The 14,617-nt window shown below is 25.3% G+C and overlaps 2 protein-coding genes across 3 annotated transcripts; one reads left to right on the top strand and one right to left on the bottom strand.

Moving 5' to 3' along the window:
* Nucleotides 1-5,436: 5,436 nt before the first annotated feature.
* On the top strand, nucleotides 5,437-7,125 carry LOC132926700 (adenosine 5'-monophosphoramidase HINT3-like). The gene is made up of 5 exons (XM_060991099.1): nucleotides 5,437-5,707; nucleotides 6,342-6,465; nucleotides 6,543-6,609; nucleotides 6,674-6,806; nucleotides 6,876-7,125. The coding sequence occupies exons 1-5, from the start codon at nucleotides 5,588-5,590 to the stop codon at nucleotides 6,951-6,953; spliced, it is 522 nt and encodes a 173-aa protein (XP_060847082.1). The 5' UTR covers nucleotides 5,437-5,587; the 3' UTR covers nucleotides 6,954-7,125.
* A 3,591-nt stretch (nucleotides 7,126-10,716) lies between these two features.
* LOC132926699 (3'(2'),5'-bisphosphate nucleotidase 1) lies at nucleotides 10,717-14,392 on the bottom strand. 2 transcript variants are annotated; one of them, XM_060991098.1, is made up of 6 exons: nucleotides 13,992-14,392; nucleotides 12,739-12,866; nucleotides 12,441-12,659; nucleotides 11,779-11,827; nucleotides 11,434-11,702; nucleotides 10,717-11,355 (listed from the first exon to the last, which is right to left on the bottom strand). In XM_060991098.1, exons 2-6 carry the CDS (start codon nucleotides 12,856-12,858, stop codon nucleotides 11,086-11,088), a joined length of 927 nt encoding a protein of 308 aa, XP_060847081.1. In that variant the 5' UTR covers nucleotides 12,859-12,866; nucleotides 13,992-14,392; the 3' UTR covers nucleotides 10,717-11,085. The 2 variants fall into 2 exon arrangements, with proteins under 2 accessions (XP_060847081.1, XP_060847080.1); XM_060991097.1 differs by having other exon boundaries at nucleotides 13,943-14,386.
* Nucleotides 14,393-14,617: the final 225 nt, after the last annotated feature.

Raw genomic sequence — 14,617 nt, 5'->3', positions numbered from 1 at the left:
ACTACCGCGACAAGCTATTGCACTGACTCGATACGTCTTATACATACGTCACGATACGGTTTATACGAAAATATGCAGTCGTTATCGCAATCTGTCCCGGCGCTCTGGCCTACTACCGTTTTCGTAATTTCATCGTTATCATAACACCGATTAGTATTATTTATTATATATTATAATAGACACCGCGTACGACGAGTGTGTACCTATATTAATAATAAATTATGATTATACGTTCTACACGATATTATTATAGCCTATGGGATAGGACATTGTGAGACAGTATTATTTAACTACCATCACGTAGGTATTTATCGGACGGTGTTTTCGTAGATAATAAAAACCGCAATTTGACACGGTTCTCGTGGGCGCATTCGTTCTCGGTTTGGAGATGAAAAAAACATGAAAAATATTTATAAGTAACGCAATATGCCAATATAGTAGGTATATTATAGCGCAGCTACGCTTTTGAACGTTTTTGGCAACGGTTATATTTTCCGTTATGTATAAAACGACGACGTGGTTGGTCGTTGGCGGGAGTCAGAGACAAAAAAAATGAATTAAGTACTTACAAAAAAATCACCGGGCTGGCTCGACGGCTGTATTGAATAATGCTAGGTAGTATTATAATGGAATAAATATACCTATATATATTTTTAAACGTCAGACGAAAATAAAAATTACCTGCTGGCTGCTATTATTAATTATTATTATTTATATTACCTACTCTATAACTGTACACATAACTCCTTTGGGGTGTTAAAACTTAAAATAAATATTCAACAAAATCTGGTTAAGGGGGGATATACGGTGCCAAAGCCCATTTCTTTCTATACAAAATAGTTTTTTAATGCACAGATTCAAAAAATAAAATGAAAATTTTTATACTATGAAAAATCACCAAATTACTAAACAATAATATCACAATAAATTGATATAAAACTAATAAAATTTAATAATAAAAAAAAGTATTAATTGATATTTAATTTATATGTATTATATATTATATAGTAGATACTTAAAATATAATTTGCAATCTACTGCAGTAATTGTGGGCTATGGTGACTTTAGTATCATTAATGTAGTAATAAATAATTATATACTATTCCATAATTACATTACTAGTTTTATTATTGTATTATTAATATTATTATTTTAAATGTTACAAAATTAAAAAAAATATGTGAACAACGGTAAAAATAATTATTACATTTGTTTTAAGCAAATATGGTTGAAATTAAAGTGTTTAAAGTTTAAAGGGACACTCTAAATAAGTGTCTGGTATTCCGGGCTTGCTATCATAAGTATTCTCGGTAATAAAATTTGTTTAGATTACCACGCCGCTCGATGTCTATACCTTAGAAGTTAGAGTGGAAGTGACAGACTGCACATTTCTGCCATTAAATAACTATAGCCTATAGGAAATACCTATATATTATGTTATAAATTATAATATTGTAAACTTTGTTTAAAATCGTGTTAAGAGATTGTATTTTAAGAATGGTGAGGGGAGCATCAATTGGCAGGATATTAAGCAGCTACATATCTTGCATTCCCCATGTACTTGTATATGGGTTTAATCGTTTGGTTTGGGTTATGCTCACAATTCGTATAGTCATATTTATATTTTATAATATATAGGTACCATTTCAATAAATTTGTGTACAAATTAGCGACTACCTGCCGTTATTTATATTATGTCACTAACATCAAATAATAATATAATAACTACAAAGTGCAAACACAGTATGTTATGAATTTATATAGGTACCTTTAACCTATACCTACATAATTGTAAAATAATTATTATAATAATAATTTTAAAATAAACTTCAAACATTATTATAACGCAATAGCGTTTAATTTTGATATTATATTTTTTTTAAGTTTACAGCAATTCTGTAAAATTGAATAGCTATTAGATATATACGTATATCTATAACATTTAAACATTTAATAAATTACCAAATTCCAAAAATTCTCCAGATTTGTTTTAATTTTATTTATAGTTATAGTCTACATTTCAGGTTTGATCCACCCCTACATTTCGCAAACTTTTATTAAATTTATACCATAGGTCACTAGGGCGTATATTGATTCCACCGATGTTGTATCGACTTCCGCCGTATATTGATGGCGCTGAGCCTTAAACTCAATATACATATATATAATATATAATATTTATATACACATAAATATTTAGTATTTAAAATCATAAAATTTTAGTGTTGACAGTACTATTTAAGTCGTGTAACTTGCATGTACCAACTTTACAAACTATATATTAGAATTTATTATTTTTAATTTTATGTTAATATATTTTTAAATAAATTATACCTATTAGATACCTACTGTAATTATATTCTAAATTCATTTTATGGCATTTCTATATAATATTATACCATTGTTATAATATATTAATAAATTTAGCATTATTTTACTATTGTATCATATATATTAATTATTTTAATTAAACGAAATCAATAAAATATAAATGCATACCTACTAAATAAATAATGACTAGTTAGTAGTTTCTATATCATTTTTATAAATTTAAGACTCGCCTACATATTATTATTATTATAAATAGGTAACATAAATTTAAATAAATAAGTAGAAATATAGAAGTATAGTTCGATCTAGTAAGGTATAATTTAACATAGCATTATTATTTACAAATTTAAACCAAATTTGAAATTAGATACAACTTAATAAACAATTTATACAAATCATTGTATTAGCAATTAGCACAGTATAATATAATAATTTTATTTGTTATTTTGATGCTATCTTAACGTTGATGGATGGAACTTTATACATTTCTTACTAAGGATATTTCATATATATGATAGAACCACAAAAATTTATAATTTTATTTTTTTTCACTTTAGATTTAGAATGTACAATTTTATTTTATTTCAGGCTTTGAAAATAATGTTTAGATGGTCCACGTAACGAGTATATTGAGCACCACTGCTTTACAATGTAAATACCTACTATGGGTCTAGAAATTCGTTTAATCTGGACAATCTAGTATATACGTGCAAATAATACCTAATATTAGAATCTTTTAGCTTATATCAATTATCGGAGTTTATTATATTATACCGGTATATCAAGAAATGTTTTTAACTTGTCTGTACAAAACTTCAATATCCCCTCCGTGGAAAATATTTCTCGTGTATTTTTATTATTTAATACATGAAATAAGGGAAGAATAGAAAAAGAGGGGATTACACCGATATCAAAAACAAATTTCTTTATTTTATATACCGGTGTTCTTATTAAGGAAAAATTTATATCGGATTGAATTTCAAGGGTATTACGTCATGTTAGCTTTGATTTAATTTTAATATAAAAACATTTACGGACAATACTTATTCAACTGATTCGGTGTTCTAATTTTCTGAGATAAATCATAAATCGTATCATATTCAAGATAAGCTGCTAATTGTAATGACCTAAAAAATAATTATGATTGTAACAACAACTAATATTAGTGATACATATTAAATACCTACCTATATAAAATAAAAAATATTTTATTTTTAAAATAATATACTTATATTTTATATAGGTACTTCAGTACTTGCCTATTTGTTGCCATTTATTGGTATGAATAATATCCCCTTGGCTTTTAAACCTTTAAATTCTGAACGGAGCGATGATGAATCACTGAATGTATTAATTTTACAATGATGTATGATTTTTTTTGTGTCTGTCATTAAGATTTTAAGTAGTAAAAATACTTCAATTTTCAACTTTAAGGGGTGGTTTCTGTAAGCATATTGGATCTAGTTGGTACTTTATTACTTTAGGCAGTGGTGGATCTAGAATTTGTTTGGGGGTGTGCCCAAAATTTATTATATTAATATATTATTATATTCATATTACATCATTTTGTAAACACAATATTTAGAATTTGATTTTAATTCTGTTACATGATGCATAATAATTAATAACTGTCAAGACGGGCCCAGGCCTCGCGCTCCCTCCCTACACTATTGAATCCACCACTGACTTTAGGGTCAAATGTAACAGTTTTACAATACTTTTATATGTAAAATCGGGAAAATCAAAGAAAAAACTAATGGAAATTTTAAAGCTAAATTAATTTTTGACAATTTTTTTATAATTAATTACCTAGTTATTATAATTTATTTGAATACAAATAACCTTAGAAACTTGAAAATTTCACCAAATATTTATATTTTCATTGATACAATTATTATTATAGTATTCAAATACATGATAAAATTTTAAAAGTATATCTTTTTTTGAAATCTTTATAATCGCAGTTGAACTTCCCGATTTTTTTTAAATATCGATAAAAAAATGTCCACTTGGTCAATAAGCCAGAAAATTTAACATAAGATCCCACATAATTTTTTTTCTGTTTAAAGTATAAAAAAATTGTATGTGCATTTAAAGTTGAAAATTCGTTAACTATTTTATAGTTAGAAATACATAAATAATTTTCTTTGTTTATGTAAAATTTTTATTTTAAATAATTTTTACTGAATCAAAATAACTCAATATATACAAACACAATTATTTTTAATAAACATTTGAAGTTCAAGTTTGATTGAAGTTATTTATTCAGACGATAAATAACGATGTTATTATTTTGCTATAATTCAAAAACATTATTCGCGAGTACTTAAAATAAAACTTTTAAATATATTATGAATTTTACTATACGTATAACCTTATTTTCGAAATAATATGTATATTCATCTTAAGATGATAGATATTAGGTACCTATCTATTTTTCTATTTATACTATGAACTTAGGTATATTCTGTCAGTATTCACACAGTTTTACGGTAAGGTTATATTAGCTCAAAAGTTAATGACATTAGTATAAATACTAAATACCTATCTAATAAGATGGTATAAAATATATTATTATAATGATTAGACATATATCATATTATCATTAGAAATGACTGATCTGACTTGACAATCTTTAATACGAGCTAGTAGCTAGCGATGGGTATTAACTTACATTTGCACTATTGTACTCAGAGTCCTAAAGGCTAAAACTATATAAATACGAGAACAAAAATATGCACCTACTAATAATTGTGTTATGAGTTTTTTCTTGGTATCTACATCCGAAATGTGACCCAAATTCAGAGGAGCTTAATATCTGATTGACAGATTTGGTGTATAGACATTGGCACAATATAGAAAATTATTATTGTTGCTATTAATTAATCTGGGTCACTACTTAAATTAATTTTCCATAAATTATATATAACTCATGAAAACATTGAAAACCCTAAGTACAATCCCGAATTGTTGTAGGTAGTTATAGTACTTTTGCGTCTATAATTTATAACCAAGGTGCATATTATGTACCTACCTTGGTAGTTAGTTACAGTATCATTCATAATTCTTATCATCATTTTTTTAATGATTTTATCGTAGGTAGCAGCTTAATATGATAGCAGTATAAAAGTACCAAGTAGTAGGAGTGTAGGACTCAAAATTGATATATAAAAACATTAAAATTATTTTGTTTTTCACTTTTTTGAAGATTGTGAATTTGTGCGTTTGTGTATCTAATTAGTTATAATTACTAATTATGACAGAAGAATCACCAGTTAATTTGAACATCGTGGAAACAACCAAAACACTAGTTAAAAATTGTATATTTTGCAACTTAATTACCGCCAACGACCCAAATATTATTCTTGAGCCTCGAGTAAAATTTAATTTTATATTTATATCTATGAAGTTATGAAATTATTTTGTTCCTATCTATTATTCTATGTGGCCTATCCTAAATTAGTTAAATATGTATTTAATGTAATAGGTACTAACTTGTTATCATTGACGTCCAGTGATGAATTGGATTGGAGTAATTTAAATTCAATTTGTTTAATTAAAATTCTTGTTACCATTGTACTAATTTATCACTTTTCAAAAATTTTGAGTTGGACAGACCTTACAAATACAATGTCTGTTTAACATTCATTAGATTACAATCCAAAAACTTTTGATAAATACAGTGGAACCTCAATTATCCGGGGTAATGGTGGGGAAGGGATCACATGGATAAATGAAAACCACAGTTGATCGAGACTTTTTATAATAATGAAATTTTGAAATTTTTATTAAATTATAATTATAAATATATACATACATACAATTTTATAATAAACCAATTTTGAAATTTTTTATTTAACTATAATTAGAAATATATACAATAATGTTATACATCATCAGTTCATACTTATTTTTAAATTTTCGGAAGAGTGAGCACGGTTAATTGCGAACACGGATAATCAAGGTTCTACTGTACTTATTAAATTACGTTTTTATGAACAATGTTACAGAGCGATCAATTTGTTATTATTAAAGACATTAAACCAGTGGCTACTCACCATTTCTTAGTGTTGAGTGAAAAACATATAAAAAGTTCTAAAAGTTTACAACCTAATGAACAAGATTGTAATTTACGTAAGGAAAAATATATTAATCCATATTAATTACCTATTTTGTTTAATTTGCATAATATTTTTGTATATTTACATTAGTCAAAAGCATGGTTGCAGCTGCAAAACAAATATTATTAAACAATGGTTGTGATTTAAATGACATAAGGTATTCAAAATCATACGTCATATTTATAATTGTATTCATTTTTCATGTCTTGTTGTTTTGTTAGAATGGGTTTTCATTGGCCTCCATTTTATTCAATAGGACATTTGCATCTTCACGCCATCAGCCCTGCTAGTTCAATGTCTGCTTTCAATCGTTTTGTTGCATTCAATCCAAGTTTCAGTTATGTTTTTGTTGATGTAAATAAACAATTTTAAAAATAAATCTTTTTTTATTTGTTTTATCAAAAAATATATTTATATTAACAGGTAGATTATGTGTTGAAACGTATCGGTTGCAAAGATACAAATGAAACAGAAAATCCATCTTCAGTCAGCAAACAGTGATACATGTTTAACATATTATAATATAAACACTACTTGTTATTTTTTATTTATTAGTATTTTGATTCAATATATTATTATTTTATTCATTATTACCTATTATATTATTGTTTTTATTAATATGATTATACAGTATGATTTTATAAACAGTAAATTATAAGTTTTATATTTTTGATATTCGATAATAATTCTTTAACTAATATTAACCTAATAATTTTGTATCATAAAATTATAGTATTTAATATTTGTAAAAATCCTTATACTGTTCTAAACATTGTTGTCATCATGCTGTAAGCGATCAAGTGTAATTTATAATTTTAAATGTATATATCATGATATAATTATTCTACTTAGTTTATTATATATTTATATCATGGAATATACTGGGTAATATTTCAATTTATTTTTTCACTTAATCACCTTTTGTATATTAACAACTGTTATGATGTCACGTAAAAATTGATCAAGTGAAAACATTCAATAAATATGAAGTAATACAAATAATTTAAAATTAAGACATATAAATTTTTAACTTAATTTATATTGATAAATTGTATTTTCTATTTGCTGGTTTTTTTTTATTAATAATAATTAAATATGATTTTGTTCAAGTTTTTATACTTGAAATTATTATATTTATAGTTGGGTGTTAGCATTTTTTAAACGATAGATCACAGCAGACAGCAGATGATCATTAACATAAAATACTTATACTATTATATTTATAAATATAAATATGTTAAAGTAATTGTATACAAATAAAATATTTATTTTATTGATACAATAATTAATTACATTTGAATGCCATAGGTCCAAAAATAGCATTAATTATATTTGTATTGTTAATAAATTATTAAGTTTCTGAAATGAACTAATCTTTTTGACCAAATAATATCTAAATTGTTGTCACTTATACTTCTACAAACAGTTTAACAACAAAAAAGTTTATTTTTTATTTTAAGTTATATAAGTTTTAAAGTTTTACATGATGTGTTATAATTTATAGCATTAATGCTATGCGATTTTGTGCTAAGCAATGAATGTATTAATTTTACAATACCTAATGTGTTGTTATTTTTGTCATAGTTTTTTAGAACATTCAATATTCAATTTTGAAAATGATTTCTGGAGTTATTAGGATCTCATTGGATCACTAACTGGTACTTTGGTCTTAGGGATATTAAAAGTAAAAAATTCAGTGATTGGTTAAAAAATATTGTGAAAAACAAAATATATACCAAACAACAATTTTTGATAAAATCAATTTTGTTTTTTTTTCTGTTAATTTTAAAAGGCGATTAACTATAGATAATTAAAAATGTTTAAATTATTTAATTTATTAATTTTTTATTTGTGTTCCGAATGGGCGCCATAGGTGTATTCAGTGTCGGCCTAGCCAAGGCAGCTAGGCAGCAATTACTGCCTGGGCTGTCCTCTTTTTTTTTATATGTATATTTAAATGCAATGAAACGTTTGAATATAATAATTACGAGGAATATGTGGCCGTAAAGTGTTTTAACTTTTAATTTTTAAATCTAAAGTTAGAATAAGTAAATCGTACTTCTTATTATATTATTGTCATATTCAGGTTTTATAATTGTGCTGTAGTTCGATAAATATAAATTATAATTATTATGGATGAATGATCTTGAAAATAAAATTTATTTCTTGGAGTAGTTTATATGGGTATTTCAATAGGTGCTAAATTACTAACTACTAATTGTATATTATATTCAACGGTTGTGGCGCGAGCTAAGTAATATAATAATAGTAAATAAGTAAAAGTGGAATTATTAATTAAAAATTATCAACAACATTTAGAACCACTAATGCTTATGGCTATAGAAAAAGATATTACTTTAAATGTAGTTAAAATAAAACGTATAGATGGGACATAACAAAATCATCAAAAGAAATTACAAGACTAATATAATATATTAAATGTATTTATTTTATATATATGTTAAGGTGTATGACTGCATGGCAGTGAATGTTGACATTTACCGATCATTTTAGTGAATGTTATCAATTTTTACAAATATCTTAGAATGTAGACTTTTACCAGTGTTTGTTGATAAACGCAATAGTTATTTACTGAATATTGACATGCCTGACAACGTATATAATCAAATATATAGGTAATAAATTCATAAATAAATATACTCGTAGTTTAACAAATTAATTTTTTAACTTATAGATTAAGTAAGTAATTTTTTAAGTTATATTTATTACAACACGGTTAACTATCGTGGCATTTACTGTTACAGAGTATTCCCCCATTCTTATACAGTTACATTTGTTTGTATTATATTTTTTTACAATATATCTTTGAATTGGTTCAGCAATTAGTTGATCATATGTTTTTATATGAACTTCGAGTAGTTCTTTGTTCTATACATAATGAATAGTTTTAGTTTCAACGGGACGATTAGTTTATCCATAATATCATTCGGATTATCTCATGCCATAACATTATACTAACGTTAAATCGTCTCCAACGCATATTGTGACTGGACAATAACGTCTTAATTCTATAAAATAATAAGAAAATACCTTTTAGTATAGTGATTTACATCGTGCTTCATGTGTGGTCACTGGTCAACATTTGCCAACATTAATTGTAAATTTAAACAATCACCGGTGTAAGAACGCGTTAAGACCATTTGTCAAAATTCACTACGATTTTTGGTAAATGTCGACATACACCGGTGACTGTCAACATTCGCCTACTGCGGTCATACACCTTAACATATACATAGTGTTTTTTATAAAAGTTAAATACCTACCTGTAAATTTAGAATAAGTGAATTTCTAACTTTATTTTTTTAAATATAAAATGACAAAATTAGAATCTATATTTATTACATTTTAATGACCATTTTCCATATTTCAGATTTATTTAATTTAAGTATTATAAATAAATTTTGTAGTATTGGGTTTGGGGCCCTTCCAAATAAAATCCTGCCTGGGCCCTTTAGAACCAGGCCGGCACTGGCTGTATTAGATCAATAAGAGATTCTGCCAATTAAACAGTTCAGTGTCTAGTATATTAAATATTACAAGAAAAACTGATCAATGAAAAATCAATTTTTTTCTAAATTACATTTTTAAAATAATAAATATTAAGCTTCAGAATTCTTTTTCATAATCATATTTTATTTTAACAGAGATTTTTAAGGCGAAATATTTATTAAAAGTAGGAATAATTATTTATAAACATAGCTATCATAGAAATAAATCAGATTGAAGTTATTTTATTTACTAATTGTATTTTATCAATTAATAAGTAGAATAATAATAACTAATAAATTAGTTAATTATTTTACATTTTGCTCTTTAAGAGAATGTAATGAAGGTTATAATAGTATACTGTGATATACATTATCAAAAGTTTGTATTATACACAAAGATGGCTTTGGAACTAAAATTTATATTATCATAAACAACTTACTGTTGCTGTAAACCTTTAAACTGAATGGACTATATATAATATCATAAAATGACATGTAATACAATATTAATACCAGGAACTGTTTTTAAAATATCAACTTTCTAAATTTATAAAACTTAATCTTATAAAAGACATGACATTTTGCCATTCTGAATAGTTGTAATTTTTTACAGCAAAATGTATATATACTATATATAATATATTTATTCATAAAATAGTTTTAACATATCAGTTTAAAACCATTGAAAACATAATATTACTAGAAAATAGAAATACCAATATTTTGTACTTTGTACTAAATAAATAATTTTAAAATTAAAAAAAACAATATGTAATATTTAATATAATAAAATATATAAACATATATCCATAATATAAAAAGCAAATCTTATAGTATTTCATTGTACAATTATGGTAAGAGTACATGTGTTGGAAAATCAGTGTGCAAATTAGAATTATTAAATTAAACTTATTTACTTAATCAAAAGTATTTGTTAGGTTTATCTGATATTTTATGAGAATGTATTTTGTTCAATATATTTTATTGTTAACTATTAAATTTAAAGTGTTTTTAAATTAAATTTTAGATTAAATCACATGAAATTTAAAAATTACCTATTTGTTTATTAACAATTTTCTCAACTGAAATAGAACACATGATACTCATTGCACATAAAAGAAAAACTAATCATTTTTTACAGTTTTTGACTGAATGTCACAAATAAGTTTCATGAATTCAGTATGGTTATAAGAAGGAGCTGTGGCAAATACTCCATATTTATTCAAAGGATCTTTTTCATTCTCCTTGCTATAACTGTATTTATTTCCATGTACATCTGTTAATTCACCACCAGCTGCTCTTAGCACTGCCTCTGGGGCTGCTGTATCCCATCGTTTGCAACCAGCACTAGGATAAACATAAGCATGTGCTTTGCCTTCCAATATATAAAGTACCTACATGATATTTTTTAAAAAACAAATTCATATTTCATTATTAAAACTTATAATAATCAGTAAGTTGCATCATTATACCTTATTTCCAGCACCACCAACTCGTATAATTTCACAAGGTTTTAAGCCATCAATAAATTGTTCTATTGCCTTATCATAGTGACTCCTTGTTGTTACATATACTTTTTTTGTTTGAGGGGGTTCTTTTAACTCAAACCCACCTATGCCACTACCAACTAGACCCCAAAGAGCTCGACCATGGTTTTGCCAAAATGGTTGATAAATTACTCCAGCCACAGCTTCATCATTAACACATACCCCAATTAATATTGTAACATGATCTATTAAACCTATAAAAAAGAACAGTAAATGTATTAACCCAATATCTAAATAGGTATAAAAAAATGTAATCATACGATGATTTACCTTTGGTAAATTCTGATGTTCCATCTAATGGATCAATCCAAATTGTTACCTAAACATTAAAATTTAAAAATAAGAATTTGTTTAAATATTATTGGTATTAACAATTAACTAATTAATTAATAATAGGTTAATAGAAGTATAGAACTGTGAAATTGAGCTCTTTTGTTATATGCACTCTACCACCCAATTTATATTCTAATTATTGACAAATTTAACGCATTTCTAAGAAACATGGCACAAGTATTTTAATATTTATGATTATTAATGATAATGAAATGAATGACTAGACGACGACACACAATGATAATATAAAATAATTTTTAATAATATATTACTTATTTATAAGAATTTTTATTTGTCATTAAAACCACAATTAGATCTTCCATTTATTACAAGAATATAAATATAGTTGTTGAGTGGTAAAACACAGTAGAGTGTGCAGAGTGTCATACTGCAGTCACAATGTTGCCGGTAGAGCGCATACGATAAAATAGCTTAAAATTGTTATCCAAATACTGAAGTACCCATGACAGACATTTATTAAAAAGCCGTACAATTTTTATAGTAATATTAAAATTGTACTGATATTTAACAGAAAATTACAAAGTTTAAAATATATTTATTTTTTACTTAATAGATGTAAAATAATCAACTACACTAACTTGATCTTCTGTAACATCTTGTAATGATTTTGGACACTCTAAATCCAATATTTTAGGATCAAGATCAGTAATTAGCCAATCTGCAGGAACATCCAAATTCTGACTAATTTTATCAACTTCTTCTGCTACAATATTCACATTTGGATACAGATTTTTAAACGATGCAACTATACAACGTTGTGCAGATCTATCAGCTTCAGTTTGTAAATCATTTTCACCCTAAACATAAAGCAATAAAAGTTACAGTTAAAGCATCAAGACAATTAATAAACGATAAATAAGAAATAACATTATTTACCTTTTCAATTATTCCTAAATCTCCTTTTTGCATAACATCGCGAATTATTTTACCTGCTTTATGAGCAACAGATACTGATGAAGCCAAAAGTCTACAAACTAAAGCTGGTCCTTGAGCCATTTTATAAACTAAACAAATATAAATTATATGAATAAAGCAAAATAATATTTAAAAATACTTTATATTAAATGACAATTTCAGGAGGACTGTGAATTATTACTGCTATGATTGAGAAGAATAGACTGAAAGTAATATTGGTAAAATCGATACCATCTTTTTAAAACTAAATATAATGAAGGCCATTAATAATATCTATAATAATATTAATATATAAAATATAATATAGGTAAGTTGTCTATACAAGGTAATGCTCAATAATTTTAACAATGAGTATCTAATTCAATAGCCACACAATGACCTCTATAGTGATTGTCAATTTTTCACCTACATAATATACATATATGTATATTTTACCACACCATTGTAATAAATAATAATGAATTATTATTATTTTTTTTAAATTTACATTGAAACCAAAAGTATATAGCCTTAGTAAAAACATTACAGTGTTTTACAAACACAAACAATTATGACAAAACCACATTATTGACTTATTGCTCAATTCATAAAGATCATTATTCATAATTATTACTTATTATAGTGATATACAACACAATGTTACCTTTTTTTTAGTATTATAAAATATTTGCTCAGATGTATAGTTTAAATAAATATAATAACATACATTTTAAAATATAGTCATATAGAATAGAATAGATTACTTTACTAAAAAATGTATGGGATTCTATTTTACATTTTACATATACATATTTAAATTACTATTTGAAATATTCATCTTTGTCAAAAGCAGCTTTTTAATTATCTATTCTTGTGTCAAAACATATAAAGTAACAAATATCTTACAAAACTTGTTAAATATTGCAATGGTGTTAAAACTATAAACAAAATTTTAGTACCATTCTCCAGAAATAAAATATCGTTATTAACTAAATATTAAATGAAAAGTATGTTCTTTAATAAAAACTAATTTTTATTTAAATATGAAAAATATAGCCAATCATTTTAAATTGTATTATCTAATATATTGAATACTAAATTTCAACAATAGTTTTTAATCGTATACAATAACTAAATTAGATAACATAATATTAAATCAATAGGTAGGTAAGTTACTATTACTTACCAGATAATATGTTTGTTAATTTTTCGTTAAGCTATTAAAGCCTATTTACCTTTTAAAAACTGATATAAATGAGAACGACGTTCAACTTTTTATTTTATTCGCATTAATATTAAAATATCTACTATAATAACAATGACCTAAAACTATGATGTACTTCGCATCGAAATGTCTATCAGCATATTTTGCTTATGGGAATGGAAATAAATTTTGTGTATTCTTTCCCAAAAACGCTAATAAAGTAGTACGTATTAACTATAGTAACTTTACTACTTTCTCTTCGAGTTTACACATTTGTCACATTTACATTTCACCAGTCAAAATTATTGATGATAACGATAGGTACGTAGAAGGAGGAGTGCCACACACATAAATACACACTACGCACATCCGCAATCTGATAATAAGATCAATATAATATATTATCGTTCAAGGTGGATCAATACAATATTTTTAAATAATGCTACTACTACTTTGGTACAGTCATGATTTTAGATAAACGTGTAGCTAATAGCTAAGCCACATGTAGCCATAATACAATGACTGAAGTTTAAGATATAGGTAGATAAGGTTAACGATATATTGGAGCGTATAGAGTCGGTCACGGTCGGACGGTCGTAAAAAAAGAAGTGTTTGTTGTGTGATTGACGTTACCTCCACCGGCTCTTCCAACGAAAT

This window comes from Rhopalosiphum padi, chromosome 3 (assembly GCF_020882245.1).
Source record: "Rhopalosiphum padi isolate XX-2018 chromosome 3, ASM2088224v1, whole genome shotgun sequence".
NCBI lineage: Eukaryota > Metazoa > Arthropoda > Insecta > Hemiptera > Aphididae > Rhopalosiphum > Rhopalosiphum padi.
This window is presented reverse-complemented; position numbering and strand designations above follow the sequence as displayed.

Coding starts and splice junctions, on each gene's coding strand:
- LOC132926700 (XM_060991099.1), top strand. CDS start 5,588: ATGACAGAAGAATCACCAGTTAATTTGAACATCGTGGAAACAACCAAA. Junction 6,466..6,542: donor TGAACAAGATTGTAATTTAC/GTAAGGAAAAAT, acceptor TATTTACATTAG/TCAAAAGCATGGTTGCAGCT. Junction 6,610..6,673: donor TGTGATTTAAATGACATAAG/GTATTCAAAATC, acceptor TTGTTTTGTTAG/AATGGGTTTTCATTGGCCTC.
- LOC132926699 (XM_060991098.1), bottom strand. CDS start 12,858: ATGGCTCAAGGACCAGCTTTAGTTTGTAGACTTTTGGCTTCATCAGTA. Junction 11,828..12,440: donor AAGATGTTACAGAAGATCAA/GTTAGTGTAGTT, acceptor TTTAATGTTTAG/GTAACAATTTGGATTGATCC. Junction 11,356..11,433: donor TTGGTGGTGCTGGAAATAAG/GTATAATGATGC, acceptor AATATCATGTAG/GTACTTTATATATTGGAAGG.